We start from the raw sequence: 20,159 nt of genomic DNA on the forward strand, positions 1-20,159 counted from the left end.
AGGGTAAAAATAATTGTTGTTCGATACGGGAATAATCATGATTTTCAATAGTAGTAAGAACATGGTAAGAATAATATCTGAAAAATTCATGCTAGACTCTTTCTACGGTATCAATATTGTTCTGAAAATAGGGTGACCATATAACTGAACAATATTCCAAAATAGTTCTTACTAAGAAACAACACACTAATCTTGTTAAGTCAGTGAAGAAATACTTGAAATTCCTAGTAACAAAACCAAGAAGTTTAGATGCCTTTATTGAAAAAAAGTTCATGTGGTAACAGAAAGTATTCAAATACCGAATAGAAGAAACATAATTCAGTGGCTGATTATTAATAGTAAAACTTGTTCCAATTCTATTAAATTTACGAAAAAAAACTTATAAAACAACATTTTTTTTACATTTAAGTAGAGTTTGTTCTGATTGCACCAATTTTGTAGTCGGTTTAAGTCATCTTGTAACAAGGCTTGATCATTAAACTATCTATAACTTTCTAACATTTCAATCCATCTGCCAACATTAGACATTTGCTATTTAGGAAACAGGAAGTGATGTCGTTAACAAAGATATTAAAAAGAAATGGAGAAGTGTAGCCTCCTAGAGAAACTCCAGATGTTACTGAGATACTGTTAGATAGATGACAACCTATCTTGACTCTTTGACTTCTCCCAGGTGTAGAGTTTTTAATCCATTCAGTAAACCTGACATGAAAGCCTACATTAATTAATTTGCTTAAAAGTATTTGGTGATCTTCACGATCAAATACTTTGGAAAAATATGTGTATATTGCATCTACCTGTTTACGATCTTCCGTATGAGATAATAACATAACCAAAAAAGCTTTTATAGCTTTGCTATAAAACAGTCGAAAAACTTCTTCTTCTTCTTATCCTTCTGTTGTCCATGTTTGGACATAGGCCTCTCCCAACTCCTTCCATCGGTCTCTATCCTGAGCAACATATTTCCAATTTGTTCCGGCTATTCCTTTAATGTCATCAACCCATCAACCCAGGCAGCAGTGTGGTCCGCAAAGCTCAATTTAAGTTTGGCAATTTTTGTTGCTATGTCCTTGATTTTTGTTTTAGATCTTACCCAGTCGTTCCTCTTATTACCTGACAGTCGTATACTTAACATTGCTCTTTCTATTTTTCTTTCTGTAGTGGCTAGTTTATTCATGTTTGCCTTGGTTAGGGTCCAGGTTTGACAACCATATGTTATGATAGGAAGGATGCATTGGTTGAACACTTTGCTCCTTAAGTATTGGGGTATTTTGCGGTTCTTAAGTATCCAACTAAGTTTTCCACATCCTGCCCATGCTAGTCTTGCTTTTCTAGTGATTTCTGCACTTTGGTTCTCTTTGTCAAGTTTCATGATTTGGCCTAGGTACATACATTCCTGGATTTGTTCTATCTCACTGCCATTTATAGTTATACGGCTGGGGTCATCTGTGTTTGTCATTATTTTTGTTTTTTTCATATTCATTTTTAGGCCGACGTATTGGGAGCTGGCTGCTAGTTCCTCCATCATAATTTGCAGTTCCTCGAATGTGCTCGCTATAATCACTATGTCGTCAGCGAATCTGAGGTGGTTTAACTTGTTGCCATTAACGTTAATGCCATAGGTTGACCAATTTTTAGTTTTGAAGACGTCTTCTAGGGCTAGGGTGAAAAGCTTTGGCGATATTACGTCTCCTTGTCTCACTTCTCTCTTAATGGGGATGGGATTAGTATTTTCCTCTAGTTGTACTATCATAGTTGCATTTTCATATATATATATATATATATATATATATGTATATATATATATATATATATTATGTATGTCGAAGAGCTTAGGGATTGCAAATTGTATACAAATGCTGCGATAATTTTCAATGTTGTCTTTCTCACCATTTTTAAATATAGAAACAACATAACTTTCTTTCCATGAAGAAGAAAACATAGCGGTTTCCAGAGATCTATTAAACAATATAACAAATGACATTACAAGGATACAGACATATTTTTTTATTAAAAAATTAGATACTTTGTCTGGGCTAGCGGTAAGCTTATTGGGCAGCTCATTTATGCCATTAAAAATATCAGTCATGGTTATTTTAAAAGGACAAATATTTGTATTAACTTGCTGTTTAATGGATGGATAGATAGGATAGATTTGAAGATGGATTGTGTTACTAAATAATGTTTTTTTCAAAATATTACTTGTTTTAAAAATTTTCGTTTTTTTCAGAAATGTAGCGCTGGTGATTATTCTTATAAGAGCTGGATTGGATCTTGATCCAAATGCCTTAATGAGGTTAAAATTTTCAGTAATTAAACTAGGTTTAGGCCCGTGGGCCATAGAAGCAGGAATGACGGCTGTGTTATCTGTATATATCTTAGGAATGTCATGGAGTTACGGAATACTCTTAGGTATGTATATATTTTATAAGTTTTATTAATCAGCTTCTAACCAAAATTATTTTTAACAAAAAAAAACTTAATTTATTATAATAGTTCACTTCAAGAAAATGGCATGTAAAGAACAGCAGTCTGTTTTCCGTAATTTTTGTAAAAATCAAAAGAGCCAATAAATTGGACTAAATGAGTTTTAATCGTTTCCGTGTTATAAATATTCTATACACTTAACGAGGTAAACGGTATTGAATTCCGATAAAAATAAACGTTAACCACATTACCAATAAATATATTAAATTAACGACAAAATTTTTGGTCTTAAAACAATGTTAAGTACAGTCCAAATAATTTAATTAATCTATCTATCTATTTATAGCCCTTTTTATATCAACAATGAGATATAAGCCCCCCTCTGACTTTGATTTTTCTCTGTCCATTGTGATTTTCATGCATATTGGACCGGCATGTCGCTTTAAATCATCTTCCCATCTCATCTGTGATTTTTTTTGGACAGTTTTGATTCCAATGCTTTCTAGTGCAGAACTGTTTGTTCTATATATCGTCCTTCTGCCTGATTTTATGGCTTAAAAATTTACTTTTTATATCTGTTTATATTTCTATTACATTTTTCATCTTCGTAACATTCTATATCCATATTGTTCTGAAGCTATTTTCTTGTGTCATTTTAAATTAATTACAATTTAAATGGGAATAAGCCACAATTAAAGGTTAAAATACGTTTATTGACGTTTTAATTTTCACTAATGTTTGTATTTTGAGAACGATTTCCGAAGTGGAAATTGAAACGTCAATAAACGTATTTTAACCTTTAATTGTGGCTTATTCCCATTTAAATAGTAATTAATTCTATATCCAATCGTTAGGTTTTCTCTCCTTCAAGCATATTCCCAACATTTGCCTTTCCATCGCTCTCTGTAATTGAGTTTTCTCAATAAATGAACTGGGTTCCTGTTACAATTTACCATTACTACTAAATGATTTTTAAAATAACTCTCATCATGTATTTTATGTCACTAAGTAGCTAGCAACCAAAAGCAAGTTTTTTTCTGTGGACTGTTAAAATTTCATTTAGTTATATATATATATATATATATATATATATATATATATATATATATATATATATATATATATATATATATATATATATATATATATATATATATATAAACAGTATTAATAGTTTTTTTGGTCTTTTTTAGGATCTGTTATAGCTGCTGTGTCTCCCGCAGTGGTTGTTCCTTGTCTTTTTAGACTGAGATCAAAAGGTTACGGTGTAGCTAAAGGAATTCCTACGCTTATTATAGCCATTGCTGGAGTAGACGATGCTGCATCAGTCGCTGCATTTGGAATTATTAAGAGTATTATGTTTTCCAATAGTTCCCTGACGAATCTTATCATCTCGGCACCTCTCTCTATATTAGGAGGTAAGTATCTGGTAAAATAGAGAATACTCGTTCCTTTAATAAAAAAAAGTTTTCATTAACCTGAATGTATATGAAAAATAATGCTACTGTGAACAGCGGACGGTTCATTTTCGCAAACCTTTCTGATAATAATTTAAAATTCGACGTTTCGGCGCCCATTTTGAAGCCATTATCAAGAGAGATACAGTTCCGTTCGAATTTGGGGTCTCAATCTGCCTACTCGCCTCACTCGTGACGTGATGGCTCCAACAGGGGTGCCGAAAAGTGTTCAACGCGGTTCTTTCCGAGAACTTAGTAATTTTCATTCATCTGTCCGCGGAAATTTATTCGCTTCTGGTAGGTTGCCGATCAGAAGCCAAAAAGATCTAAGAAGGATACTATACATATATAAAAAACAGCAAACGAATACCAGATGACAATATCAACAGACAAAACGGCATAAATGCAGAGCTATATCCAAAGCTTTAATCCTGTGCAAATTAGAGATCAAAGTGGAAAAAAATTGCAAAAATTGTAAGCGATAAAAAATTAAACGGAAGAAGCTTCCCACGAAGTCGTAGAAGCATAAGTCGTAACTCTAGCTTATAAAAAGAAGAAAAAGACAGAAAATATTTTCAACAAATTCATATTCATATCACTGCGCTCTGAAGCAATTTGTCTTTAGCATGAAATTTATCTATGTTCTCTAGACCAGTCTCACCACTAGTTGTTCCTCCATCATACCTATCTTCCATAATGTTCACATACTTATAGCTGAACCTATTTTTAGTACCTTTAAGTACCAATGAATTAACTTCTCGAGGTACCCTATCATACACTTTATAATATACAGCATATTATTTGGGATACTACTAGTACTTTTCTCTTGTATATAATTTAATAATAATAAATAATGTTTGCCAACCACTAACAATGTCAAGAGTTAAACTTTCTTACGACCGAGTGCGATAAAAAATATATCCAATAGTATAATATACGCACCAGATATATATTAATATATCCAATAGTATAATATAATTGAAATTCGGTTGGGCAGAGATAACCAGACATGTGAGCTCCCACGTCGCATATGATTAGCCTGTGTAGCGTTTGGTAAACTAAACTAGGTATTTAAATATGATCTACCCATATGCCTTAAAAGGAAAATCTTTGATCAATGTGTGTTACCTGTACTCACTTATGAAGCGGAAACATTATAATAATAATATAAGCGGGGATCCTACAGCTTCTGCCGCTTCCCGCATTTCGACCGCCATCTTTTTCTATCTCTCCAGGTGTCTTCCTCAATGGCTCTATCTTTCATGGTTTCCATAACACCTTGTATCCAAGACTTGGCTGGTCTTCCTCGTTTCCTTCTATTACTTGGATTGTATTCCATAGCTCTTTTTGGCCATCTGTTGTCGTCCATCCTCTGTACGTGTCCATACCATATTAACTGTCTAGTTTCTATTCTTTCAGAAGTTGTATGTACTCTATCTGTTTTTCTTCTAATTTCAGAATTAGGTATACGTTCTACTCTTGATATACGGCAAGCTCTTCTTAGGTAGTCCATTTCAACCGTGTCAACTTTTTTCTTTCCTTTTACTGTCATTTGCCAACATTCTGCTCCATATGTAAGAATGGGCTCTACAATTACTTTGTAAATAGTCATTTTAGTTGTCATAGTAGCTTTGTTGGACCAAAGTATCGAATTCAGAATTTGAACACTCTTCCTGCCTTGTTGCACTCTATAGTCTATATCTCTTTCCGTTGTTCCTTTACTGCAGATTATACTTCCCAAATATTTATATTCGTAGCACCTTTTCATTTGTCTAATTTCCAAATCCGGGTCTTCGTCTTCATTGCCTATTCGCATATATTCTGTTTTAGACATATTCATACTCATCCCCCATTTTTCGTATTCATCTTTGAGCTTTCTAAGCATATAATCTGCATCTTCTTCACAGCTTGCAATTAGTACTTGATCATCTGCAAAGAACAGCGTTGTCAGATAATGGTTGTTAAGCTTCAACCCCATTCCCGCACATTTTTGTCTCCACTGGTGCAGTGCTTCTTGGATATATATTTTGAATAGGGTGGGGGAAAGACAACATCCTTGTCTCAAGCCTTTCGTTACTGTAAATACCCTTGAGAAAGTATTTCCTGTTTTTACAGTGCTTTGAGGACATTTACAGATGTTCAGTATTGCTTTTAGATATGTTTTACTAAGGTCCGTTTTCGTCAAGACACTAAATAAGAGTTTTAAAGGAACTGTATCATAAGCCTTCTCCAGATCTATAAATACCAGATGCGTAGGGAGGTTTCGAGCTGTTCGTTTTTCAATTACTTGTTGAAGGGTAAATGTGTTGTCCACGCATGATCTTCCTGCTCTGAAGCCGCTTTGTTCTTCAATTTCTTTATACTCCTCTTCTATTCTTCTTTTCAATATACGACCATATAACCTTCCCAGCGAGCTAGTTACGCTAATGCCTCTATAATTTCCGCATTCTTTTCTGTCTCCCTTTTTATAAATGGGGCTAATGTGGGCCAAATTCCAATCGTCTGGAATCGTTTGGCCTTCAATTAAGCATTTATTAAAAATATTCACTACGCTTTCCAAAAGAGCATCCGGTCCATGTTTCACCAACTCGATGGGAATGTCTCCAGGCCCGGGTGCTTTTCCATTTTTCATTTGTTTCAATTCTTTTTTCAGTTCTTCTTTGTTTATCTTATGCACCTCTGAGTTTTCTGTCATTGAGATATGGTCAGGTCTTTCCATAAATTCGTGCCTACTTTCTGTTAATAGCGTTTCGTAATATTTTTCCCACTTTTTATTTTGAATCAGGTTTATATTTCCCTCATCTTTTCTTTCTTTTCTAATACTTTTTATGAATTTCCAAGCTTGTGTCACTTTGGTTCCTCCTAAGCATCGGTCCATCTCTTCGCATTTCTCTTCCCACATTTCGTTTTTTCTTTTAGTGACTTCCTTCTTTGCTTCCCTGTTGAGTCTGCTGTAAATTCTGCGGTCTTCTGAGTCTTTCGTGGATAGCCATGTTTGATAAGCTTTTTTTTTGTCTTTAATTAATTTTCCTACTTCTTCGTTCCACCACTCAGGATTTTTTCTTTTGTCAGCTTCTTCGTACCCCAATGCCTCTTTGGCCGCTTGATGAATGCAATTTTTTATATCTTGATATTCTTTTTCGGCTGTTTCTCTTCGAGTTAAGTGAGTTAGTTTTGAGGCTAGTCTAAGTTTGTAGAGGAATTGTACTGATTCTTGTTTGAGGCTATCAATATTATATCTTATCTTTGTGGAAGCTGTTATCTTCTCCTGTTCAATTTTGTTCTTGTTTACTTTCCTGTAGTGTATGGTTATTTTTGCGACCACCATATAGTGGTCAGATCCGCATTCGGCACCACGATACACCCTTACGTCATTTGTTTGGAGCCTTTTGTTTTCTGGTTGGATGAGATAGTCGATTATAGATTTTATCTTTTTCTTTGGTTGTTCCCAGGTAAATTTATGTATATCTTTGTGCTGATAAAATCCATTCATTATTTTAAGCTGTAATGTTTCACAAAGATCAATGAGTCGCTCTCCGTTGTTGTTTATTTTGTCTTCACCATATCTTCCTACCACATTGTCTTGTAATTTTTTGCCTACCCGAGCATTGAAATCTCCTAATAGGCATATTTCTTTGGATCGGTTTACATGGGTCAACACGTCAAGCAATTTGTCATAGAAACAACCACCGGAAACATTACCACCCACAAAAAAGGTGGTGAATACGATTCGCGTGATTCAGATGGCTATGGAGCGCTAGATTTTGGGTGTCTCTCTGAGAGGCCGAATCCCAAACGAAGAAATACGTCGAAGAACAAAAACAACAAACTCCATAAAAAAATCGCATCGCTAAATTGGACAGGCCAGATTATCAGACAACCGATGGACAAAATCTATTATCGAGTGAAGACCAAGACCAGAAGCAATGCGGAGCAGAGGAGTCCCACCAACTATATGGACTGACGACTTGAAGCATGTTAGCAATAACTATGTGCATGCCGCACAAGACAGAGAGTGATGGAAAGAGCTGAGGGAGATCTATATCCAGTAGTCGACGCATACGAGTTGATGATGTTAATGATGATGAATACACGCACTATGCTTTTTTTATTAATATTCAATATACTGTAAAATATCTACTCTTCGGTTGTAAACCAGTCAAATGTACGATTAAATCCAAATCAGTGTACATTATAATATCACAAAATATTTTCTAATAAGTTAATAATATAAATAATTGTTTTAGGTATTGGTTTTGGTGCTTTATGGGGTGTTCTCTCGAACTTTGCTCCAGAACGACACGACCCCTTCGTCGTACCCTTGCGGGTACTGCTGCTGCTGGCTGGCGGTATGATCTCAGTCTTTGGAAGTGAAATGATCGGTTTGGGAGGAGCTGGCCCCTTGGGATGTGTAACGGCAGCTTTTGCTTCAATCTGTTTCTGGACCAAACAGGGTTGGGACATAGAAGACAATCCAGCTGCGACTGCGTTCGAAATATTCTGGATGATCTTCGAACCCATTCTATTCGGCATAACGGGTACCGCCATAAAACTTGACCAGTTGGATGCGAGTATTGTGTACTACAGTATTGGTATCATTATCACTGTGGCGGTTATTAGAATCTTAGGGACTATAGTGCTAGGTATTGGCTGTAAATTGAATTTGAAGGAGAAGGTGTTTGCTGCGATTTCTTTGATGGCGAAAGCTACAGTTCAAGTAAGTAGTTCAATTTAGTGGTTTTACGGATCTCAGTGTTCTATACATTGTTTAAAAATTAAGTCATAGTTCTATATTATTGTGTTAATATTGCTTACTTACTAAGCGTATTTTACGACTATTAAGGCACTATATTTAAAACAGATAGTAGTAAAATACCAGGCTGGTTTTAGAGGTGATAAATCCACAATTCATCAGATTGCAACCCTGAAACAAATTTTGGAAAAAACACTGGAATATGGCATTGATACTCATCACATATTTATTGACTACAAGCAGTCTACGACTCTGTAAATAGAAGAGAAATGTTCAAAGCAACGAAAAAGCTAGGAATACCAAATTAGTTAGTAACAAAACTAAGTCTTAAAAAGTTTTAAAAGTCTTAAAAAATCACAACCACTGGTTCAATTTATAATAAATCAGTGTAAATCAAGGCCTATGCTGATGATATCAATATTGTTGGGTGAACGGAAAACGCTGTACGAGAGGCGTACACCAACAAAACGAAGTATATAAAAATAAGCACGCAATCACAAACCCTACGATTGGTCAGAGACGAAGAGAAAGGCCCAAAACGAGGTTCCTTAATAACATCGATGAAGACATGAGAAATATGGAAATACGTGCTTGGAGGAGAACGGCGATGGATAGGGACGACTAGAGAGAAATTCTTGAGGAGGCTAGGATCTACGCAGAGTTTTAAATCCAGAATGATAATGATAAGAGAGAATATCTCGTGGTTTGATTAAAGCACGTTTTAGCACAATTACCATTAGGTCTATACAGACTAACCCTTTTTATTATATATTTTATTATATACAGCCATTAGTATATCTTTGACATATGTCTAAAGTTCACGTACTTGGACAAATGTTACATATGAAGAAAAATGTTATTTTACGAATATGAAGGCCAAAATTTTTTTTGAGTGTTACAAACACAAAATAGTAACGATATTTAATACTGACAGAAGATTCTCTATTTTCTTTAACTATTTTACTATCCTTAAAAACAAGAATATTGTTAAAAAATCATGTTTCTATGAGGAGATTCCACGTGAGGACTGTGACAAATCGTCTGTCGGACTTAATAATCAAAGAATCCATGTCGAGAAAAACATCGAAATGCCATTAAAAGAATAAAAAAAAACATAGTCCCTTGTACAACATGTCTCAAATACAGGACATACAATAAACCTAAACCAAATGACGATGCTAGCTAATATTGAAACTAAAAGAAAACGCGACATCAGAGAATCAATAAAAATACAAAAAATACCAAGAGATCTAAACACAGTCTAAACCTAAGAGATGATGCTCAAAGGTTTTCAATAACATGAAAAACCGTATTGAAGTAAACGACCAAAATAAATAAGGCAACAAGAACGGCTTCGAGAAGGAAAGAATAAAAAAGCCACACACACCAACCACAAACAATTCAACTAGTAACTATACAAAAACAAAACCCACAAGATGACCTTACAACTGACATGAAATCCCTAATGCGCGATAACCCAATGATTTTTTTAACGTCTTTGTGAAAAGAGCCACCGGTCCAAACAATATCAATGTCCAAATACTAAAACTAATTGCAGAAACGAAAGTAAAAGCCTAGACTTAATAACAGCACTATTCAATAAGATATATAAACGTTTCCAAAACTAAAACTTTAGTATTTTCAAAGACACCAATAAACGTACAGGTGTATGCCAAGGGTCAAATAATAGAACAGGTAAATTCCATAAAATATTTGGGAGCAAATATCAATAGTCAGTGTAATCCAAAAAAAGAAATCCTATCAAGAATCGAACAAGCAAGGAAAACATTCATGAGCATGAAAACATTTTTTACAAGATCAGACCTTAGTCTACAGCTCAGAATCCGAATGATCAGATGTTACATTTTTTCTGTCTTACTGTATGGCTGTGAAAGTTGGACAATGGACTCTGAAATATAAAAAAGAATAGATGCCTTTGAGATGTACATATACAGACGAATGTTGAGAATTCCATGGGTACAAAGAGTTACTAATGTTGAGGTACTTCGTCGCATGTGTAAACAAAAAGAATTACTAAGAATATTCAAAGAGAGGAAAATGCAATACTTGGGCCATGTGTTGAGAGGCGAAAGATACGAATTACTTCAAGTTATACTGGAAGGAAAAGTACAGAGCAAAAGATCAGCAGGAAGACGCCAGAACCCGTGGCTGAAAGACCTGAGGAGATGGTTCGACCGCTCATCCGCAGAAATCTTTCGCGCAGCAGTTTCCAAAACTACAATTGCCATTTGGATCGCCAACTTTCGAAAGGAGACGGCACTATGAGAAGATAAAGCTGAAAAGAGGAACCCAATTTATTATTTTTGAGCCCACTTTCTTAACGAATTCTCCTACCTACTATATGGATACATAAGTATCCACATCAACATTTGAGTAAACAGTAAAACAAGCATACACAAATCTGCTACTAAATACACACTCACAACACGTATACAAAAACAACAAAACGCAATCACTAAACAAAAACTATACAGGAAACAAACTCAAACAACGCATAACACATAATAAATATACCGAAAAATGATTGAATATACACACGTACATGATAAAATCGCTCAGTCAATATACAAGGACAGGGGAAGATTGATTTTCTCTAGTTTCTTAATCTCATTGCACAATTATACCTGTACCTAAATGAGGACCCAGCCACAGGTGACCTCCACGCCTTGAAACTCAAATTAGCGCTATAATTGACAACAAATTTCAAATTCTACAACGTTGAAACTCACTACAGTGGTTTTCGTCATGATGATATAAAACAATCTCTAATTCCTCGTAAAAGTCTTCCATAACACCTCGAATATATGGCCTAATTAATTATTAAATTATTACCCTTGCCTTCAGATTAACAGATGATCCAATGATGCAAGTAAGACCTGTTGAGCTCTCTAGTTTAAAACAAACCCTTATCCAAAATGGTTACCGCTAAAATCACTTCAATAGGAGCATCCACAGACATCGATCTCCCACTCAATCTCAACCCAAAGACTCATACAAAAGCTTTTCTTCCTTACATCAAAGGTGTCACTGACAAAATCGACAAAATTCTTAAATCAAGTTGAGATTATATTTACCCCACAACAAAAACTTTCATCTCTTGTCCGATCAATCACAGACAACATTTCAAATGAAAAACACGGAGTTTATGAAATTATCTATGCAGACTGCCCTCGCTCTTATATAAGCCAAACAAAACGTAGAATCCAAGATAGGATTTATGAACATTCAAAAATATCTTCATATAGGTCACAAAATTGATTTTGAAAACTCCAGAACCATAGCCCTTATCCGCTTTTATAAACCAATAATTATCCGAGAAGCCAGCCAATCAAAATTCTACTGTCAGAAATGTTCGCGCCGATCCTCACACTAACACCCACACCAACCTGGTCACTATCGACAGTATAGATGAACCGTCCTCTGTTCCCAGTAGCAGTAATGCATTGGTTGGCGATTAGTGTAGGTGTCTGTGAGAACACGAAAGCCTTGAAGAAGACATCAAAGAGGATGTCGAAATCTCGGCGCAATGATAATCGGACGCGTTTCAACCCGGAAGGCAGTTAAGGTTAATATTAATTCTTGTAATAGTATTATATCTCTAGGTTTAATATATATATATATATATATATATATATATATATATATATATATAACCAGAAGGTTGTGGCAGCCGTAGCTCAGTGGCTATGTTAGTGGCTTAACAAGCTGAAGGGCCCGGGTTCGTATTCCGGCACCCACAAAATTTTCAATTTCCAAGTTAATCGTAGTCGTTAAGTCATGTTATGAGCATTTGTGCGACCTGAAAACCCTAACACTAGACCTTAGCCAGAAGGTTACACGAACTTTTTTTACCAGAAGGTTACACGAGATTTACTTTACTTTTTTTTTACAAACATTTGCAAACACCAGTTTATCGGCAAATTTACTACATATTATTAATGCTTATACTTTTTTTAATATTTTAATATTGATAAAGACAACAAATTAAAGTTCAACTCCGTTTTAACTTTATTCAACTGACTATACTTCCATTTTCTATGGTTTCTAAACAATAATAAACTTTTCTCATAAATATGAAACATACCTAATTGTGAACACGACAAACAAGTTGCTTAACTGTTTCATATAATTAATTTTAGACTTTTCGTTTCTTCTTAGAGTGCTACTCTACAAATAACTTAATTAGTTAAACGTCCATTTACCTCTGAATGAAATTTAGACCATTCCACAAAACACCAACTTAACAATAAACTCTGATTCCCAACTCAGCAGTCATCTACTTGTTCTCTGCTACCGCCGCGCCGAAGTAACTTCTGGAATATTATTATTGTACTCCGTTTGCTGTGTGTATTTTAAAGCTTTTATTGTTCCACAATGAAAATCTAACAAGCGAAACCTCTTCAAAATTACTCTAAAATTTAGAAGGCTACTTGCAAACCAATGGATAGCGTTACCTTTCAAACAATTTAATCAAAAGAGAATATATCTTTACGTTTAACTTTTTGATGAATTCCAGGACAACGAAGAAAGTCTGGAGAGGAATTTTTTAAATTACAATCGCCTTTTGTGTTCGTGTTGTTCAGAAATGTATACAATGTATACTTCCAACCCATTATGGTGTTGTCGTTGATATATTAACACACACACACACACACACATATATATATATATATATATATATATATATATATATATATATATATATATATATATTATACATGTATATAAATATATGGTTCTTTTCAGTCTTTTTCCAACGCCTCATTTCTTTCTAATACATGTACTATAGTCTTGGAGCTAGCTAGGGGCCACCATACTACACAAGTCAACTGTCAAACCGGTCTATACAGATATGTCGAGTAAAAACCTGACTTAATTGGCTTAATTGTGAAATAAAACGCCACCCGCAAGTAGGCGCTATAGAATGATTTATATTTTTTAGGGCCATATTGGGACCGCCTAAGTATTAAATGTACTAATGTTGTAATATTAAATGTCATCTTCGTATTCTTATACTTTAGAGACAATAAAAATTATCAAATTTCATTTGCATATTAAAATCTACTTTCATTCGGTAATTTTTGCAATTGGAGGGCTAAGAAGCCAATCGGAGGAAGTCACTAAATATAAAAACTGGAAAAATTGACTCTGTTCCAAAATTTGTTATAATAAAATAACGACTCCCATATAAGTGCTGACAATAATTTTTATTGAAAGGTAAAATACTGATAAACTTAAATATAAGAAAAGTGAATGAAAAGAAAAAACGTTTTTCTTTTTTTAATACATTTAAAGAAGGAAAAATGACTTATGGTAAGTGTCTACTGAACTAAAAAATTAAATATCGGAAAAACAGTTAGTATATGTAATTATTATCAGAATCGTCACTGTTATTATTAAGCTATGGTTTGTAATAACAGTGAGCGACGCATAACTCACAGTCAGTCTAAAGGCGGGTACACATATGCGAGCAGAAGTGTTCGCGAACCGTTTGTGAACGCTATATTCGTTAATTTGTACGACGGGACGAACCGCTAGCGAGCTGTTCGTTCGTTGCTCGTCAGGAACCACAGCATGTCGGTTTTTGGGACGAACACAAAGAATGTTCGCAGAACTATAAATTGTGTCTATAAATTGTTTCTGCCAAGTGTGCGATGATATCATTCTGTTAAACAAAATTGCTGAACGAGCGCGGCTTATCTAAGTAGCGAGAGAAATTAATAACAGATAATGTAAACAAAATACCGAAATGTTTAGAATAACGAAGTAAATTAATTCTTGGTTTGTTATTAGATAGTTAGGGTATTGGATAGCCTGAACATAAACATATTTTCGACGAACTCTTCGCGAACAGCTCACGAGCAGTTTGCAAACAGTTCGGCTCGCATATGTGTACCCACCATAACGCCGCGTACGTTCGTCATGATAGTTCTGCTCACGATTTAGTTGCGCGGGCTGCAGAGTGATAGCAGTGCACGTCGACGGTGTGCGCTGGAATCAATTGCGATTTGATTTGAACGCAAACGTTCAGCTGAGCTCACAGCGTATACATCTATACCGAAATTATAGTTATTATTATTGTAATAATTAAGTGATATATCTTCTGTTGTAGGGTTTTTTTAGTATTATCATCTCTTGTAAATTGTAGGACAGTTCCACATAAATCTCTGGAAAGTCTTAAATATTCTCGAAATTTTTCCTCATTTTGAAACGATCTTCTTTTTCTGTTAATTTAAAAGCACCTTCTGTATTACGACATTAAAAAATTTCCTTTACATTTTTATTTCTTTTATTTGGATTTGACATTATCAACTATCCTTCTTCCTCCTCTTCTTGAAGTAATAAAATTATTGCGATAAGTTTGCGAGGATTCATTTTTCTAAACGTACAACCTAGAGGACAAACGTGAAACTAATTTCTAAACTTGCTTTGAGCGCGAGATTTTGCGAACTAATCTAACAAACTGACTCACTCAAAACTGCCGTGAGTCGCATACAACAGATTCTGCTGTACGTGTATGCCGTGCGCTGCGCACTATTCTAACAAACCGTAGCTTAAGACTCAAGTTGTAAGACTGAAGTTGAAGCTCGAGGTTTAGTTCTTTCTATTACTGGCAAATTTTTATAAAAATTGTGAAAGTGCGGTGGAATCTAAGCAAGCAAATCAAACATGTGTTTCTTTTTTAAGTCTTTGACAGGCCTACGATTTGGGTAGAGTTGATCCTCAACAATATTAAAGAACTTAGGTGGTCTTCCCTTTCCGAACTTTTTTGCAATGTTGATCTCGTAAAATGGAAAATCTTCATTCAGTGTTTCTTTATAGAACATAGATTCCGGTTTTTTTTTTTGGACAATTTAAGCTAGTTCATGTTTAACCAGTTAACTTCTCCCCCTTTATTATCGATTTTTCTATTAATGATGTTGTTTTCCAACATTCTTGTCGAAAGAAATTTTTCACGTTTCATTTCAATTATTCGAAATGGATCAGTCTTCTTAGCAGTGGAAACTAAATTGATCCAATCTTCAGGACCATAAACAAACCCTTTATTCTTTACCTTTGACTTAATAACTCCAAAATCTGCATCATTCGGATGAGATGACCTGAGGTGAGAAATTTGTGGTCGATTGAAGTAGCGTTCATTTCAGGGTTTTGTACGAGTTTGAGCAGTGATAGACTTAATTTAATATTTCGGTTCTGGCATGTACAACAGTCCGAATATAAAATGATATTATTACAATTTCCTGCATTCATTTTTAAATGTTTTGTCAGGCAGGAGGCAACTTCTTGTGAACCTCGAGATCTCTCTGTTTCGTCCCACACAAACATGTATCCCTTGTTTTCGTTGAAACTATGAATTCTCAAATTGTAAACCTCTAAGTGCATCTTATAATAAGCAACAGACGTGCTTAATTTAAGTAAAGGCGAAACTTTTTGTAGATCGAATCTAAGAACATAAATGCTTTTATCAGCTAAATTTTTATCTTTGTTAAGCGAATCTCTCGCTAGTTTGCATTCTAAGATGAATTTCTTTATCGGTTTTTGCTTTCTGTATATCTTTGTCATTATTCCCAAATCTGATGGTATTTTACAAAGAATCGTTTAACTGACAGGTATTTTTAGATGGAGGTTTAAAGTCAAGATTAAAATTTGATGAGAAAACATGATAGTACATTTTTTCTTTGACTGGTTTTGAACCTTCCTGTTCGCATTTCTCTTGATAAAGTTGATACATCTTTCTAATATTTAAATCTGGATTTAAATATCTTCTATCTGGAGCATCACGAAGTGTATAATGGCTCTTATAGCAAGGAAATGACTTGATGTGTTCCTTGACTTTCGTGACATCAATTTTATTGGTTGGTTCTTTGTGACCTCTTTTGTCTATACAACAAGCTGGCCTCGTACTATAAGACAGTTTATAGGTACGCCCCTCACTCACTTGAAAGGTATCTTTAAAGAATGGATATGACTGTAGTAGTTAAGTAATACTTTATTGATTTCAATCTTGGCACTCTTGATTTATTTCTGACGCGACGTTTTTGAACAGAGCTATTATGAATCAGTCCACGAAGATAAAATTTTCTGCTTTGTATTGTCGGCCAACTTATAAAATGAGTCAAAAATTCAAAAAGTGCTTCTTCGAGTGTTATATTGGAAAAACAAAATCGTCTACATTTACAATCAACATTTTGAAATGCTGTGCCAGGCATATTCTTCCGGTTTCTGTTCACAGAAGCTTTTCCACTATACCGTCGAACTGCGTTGACTGTCCGTGTCCATTCTGTTGGATTCCATTTGCGCTTTCTTCCTTTTTTCGGCGATTCTACCATAACGCCTCCTTCATTTTTATTCACATTATTTTCTGCCCTAAGATCATCTGCAGGTAAATTGGAAATATCTGAAATAAATTTCAGTGGTCAAAGTGTGTAAGTCAAAAATGGTTTTATATGAATATGATGTAATTTTAGTCACAATACCTAATATGTTTTGTGTTTATTTTTAGTAATAATTATATAATATTTAATCTATTGTTAACAGAAAAAGCATAAAACATATTTTAAGAAATTATTTCCACGTTAGGCACGTATTCTGATTCACTATCCGAGTAAGGATCATTTTCTTCTTATTCTAATGGTAAATCAACTGTATTTTCAATCATTATAAGCGATAAAAGGTTGAAATAAAATTCAAATCACACTGACACGCCAAGATAACTTACACTAAACAACTTCCGAACATTTTTCACTAAACGCTAAATAAACTACTGTCATCTGTTGGTTTTCCTGTGAAGTATTGCCTTAGGCGTCTTGTTTGTAGAAAGTTTTAACTGTTAGAAGGAATCTTCAATACGCAACTGAATTTTTAGTGAAAAATGACATATTGATTGGTTTCTAAGCTTTCCAATTATATTTGATGTATAAAATAACTTGATTAATATATATTGAAATATATAAATTTATTTACAGGCTGCCCTTGGTCCAGCACTGCTAAGCATAGTTGCAGCTGACTCCAAAGAACACGATTGGGCTTCAAAATTCCTTACAACGTGCGTGATCTCCATCATCATCACGGCACCGACAGGAGGCATACTTATAACGATTCTGGGTCCTAGACTTCTAACTAAAACGAAGTTTATGCCAGAACCGGAAGGATGGAGAAGGAGTCACAGGCCATCGATTAGGGATATAAGTATAATTAACGAAGAAGAAGAAAAGGAACCGCAGGAAGTCTCTAGTGATTCGGGACAGATAAAAACTATAGCCGTTATCAAAGAGGTTGTTTAAACAAGTAAAAGGAATTTGTCAAAGTGGAAAAAATAGTTTGTTTGAAATTATTTTAAATCTAATTTTGATGATCCTTACTGATCTAATGATCGATAGTGACCTACGGAAGTAACAAAAGTGATCTAAGTTTGATCTTTGTCTAAGTCTAAAGAGTTCTCGTAGAAAAAAAATAGTATGCGCTGTACAACAAACTTATTTTGAACAACATACAAATATTTTATCTTCACGCTTATGTTTATATATCTATGTTGATGATCAGTGATTTTAAAATATCCCTTAATAGAAGAAAAGGGCATATGAGTATCTTCTTTATGGTTTCTTTGAATATTTACATGCAAATATTCTCGGAACTATGACAAGTGTTTGTACATAATGCAGATCTAAATGTATGTATATACTAAAACTGTGTTTTAATAGTTGTAGTCAAATAATAGAATAAATAAAGATTATTTTTTATATATAGTTTTTTTCCACTAAACATACTATCTCGTTAATAAATGTACTGTAGATATCTCTTTCGTCTTTTATCTACCACTATCTGATGAGCACCAATATAGGCTTAAATATATTACAGTGTTACCAGCCTATAAAATTTTAAAGAAAAAGATGCACATTCATATGCCATCTAATACATAATCATTTATCCTATCTCAGCTCAGGCAGCTCAGGAAAGTACCTTTAATGAAGTCGAAGTAAAACTGACAGATGCGCTAGAAGACTTAGCACTATACTATGACGAAAACCATCTGAAACCCAATCCTACAAAAACCCAGGTGTGTGCTTTCCACCTTAGAAACAAGCATGCCCAAGGACACTGGAGGTGGAATGGCGTGGTCAGATGCTGGAACACAATGAGACGCCAAAATACCTTGACGTATATCTGGATAGAACTCTGTCTTATCGATATCACTATTAAGATATCAAAAAAAACTAAGCGTCAGAAATAATATCATCCGCAAACTAACAAACACAAAATGGTTAGCACAACCACACACTCTCTATACTTCTGCTTAAGCATTATGTTTTTCTGCCGCCGAGTTTGGAGCACCAGTGTGGGAAAACTCTGCTCACGCTAAAAACGTCGATGTTGCGTTAAATGAAACGGTTCGTATAATATCTGGTTACTTGAAACCGACACCTATTGAAGAGGTCTACCCTATAGTTGGAATCGCTCCACCTGCTGGCAGAAGACAGGCCACGTCAGAGATAGAACAAAAAAAGCAGGAGACGGATCGAATATCCGTCAGAATATCAGAATACGAAGATCGTATTCTGATAAATACAATCAGATATGCAGACGATACAGTTATTTTAAGTCATGCCATGAATCGATTACAATGCCTTTTAAATGCCATTGATACAGTGGGAAGAGAGTTTGGCCTAAACATAAACTGTTCAAAAACAAAACACATGGTGTTTAGCCGTTTAGCACATCAAGATGCACGATTATATTTTGATGGTCATATAAATCAAAGAGTGTAAAGTTTTAATTATCTTGGTTGCCATATTACTGAACAACTAGATCCAGATCAAGAGATAAAACGTACAATCGAGATAGCCCGCACGACATTTTTAAAAATGAAGTCTTTCTTCTGTAATGATAACTTGCAACTTCAACTTCGAAAGCGCATGGTTAATTGCTACATTTGGTCAGTCCTCTTATACGGTGTCGAAGCATGGACATTAAAAATATCCACCATTAATCGTCTGGAGGCCTTTGAAATGTGGCTGCACAGACGTATACTAAAAATTCCATGGACGGCTATGCTGACAAATGTGGCAGTCCTTGAGAGAGCAAATTCTGCTCGCGAGCTGCTTGATAACATCAAATGTAGAAAGATGGTCTATTTTGGACACGTAGTAAGGGGAGACCGATATAATATTCTTCAACTTATTATGATGGGTAAAATCGAAGGACGCAGAGGAATTGGTAGAAAGCAGGCCTCTTGGTTGAAGAATATCAGGGAGTGTACAGGAATGAGGAAAGCTGAGCAACTCTTTAGAATAGCTCAAGACAGAGACAGTTTCGCCATGTTAATCGCCAACGTCAAGGGGACTTAATAGGGCACGTTAAGAAGAAGAAGGATCGAAGACACCCCTTGTATTACCACCAAGTTCAGCCAAGTAGATTAAGATCTCGAAAAAGCTTTTTGAAAAAATCACGATCCTTCCCGAAGAACCAAACACGCGCCGAATACACTTATGGCAAGCGTCAGC

At 34.8% G+C, this 20,159-nt stretch overlaps 1 protein-coding gene across 7 annotated transcripts in view; it reads left to right on the forward strand.

Moving 5' to 3' along the window:
- The window catches only part of Nha1 (Na[+]/H[+] hydrogen antiporter 1), a 143,943-nt gene extending 125,545 nt beyond the window's left edge, over positions 1-18,398 (forward strand). For all 7 annotated transcript variants that reach the window (XM_072529041.1, XM_072529042.1, XM_072529038.1 and 4 more), the window contains 4 exons: positions 2,231-2,412; positions 3,621-3,845; positions 8,132-8,601; positions 17,625-18,398. In XM_072529041.1, coding sequence (XP_072385142.1) covers positions 2,231-2,412; positions 3,621-3,845; positions 8,132-8,601; positions 17,625-17,942 — 1,195 coding nt within the window. In that variant the 3' untranslated portion in view covers positions 17,943-18,398. The remainder of the gene's footprint in view (positions 1-2,230; positions 2,413-3,620; positions 3,846-8,131; positions 8,602-17,624) is intronic.
- Positions 18,399-20,159: the final 1,761 nt, after the last annotated feature.

Source organism: Diabrotica undecimpunctata, chromosome 4, assembly GCF_040954645.1.
Source record: "Diabrotica undecimpunctata isolate CICGRU chromosome 4, icDiaUnde3, whole genome shotgun sequence".
NCBI lineage: Eukaryota > Metazoa > Arthropoda > Insecta > Coleoptera > Chrysomelidae > Diabrotica > Diabrotica undecimpunctata.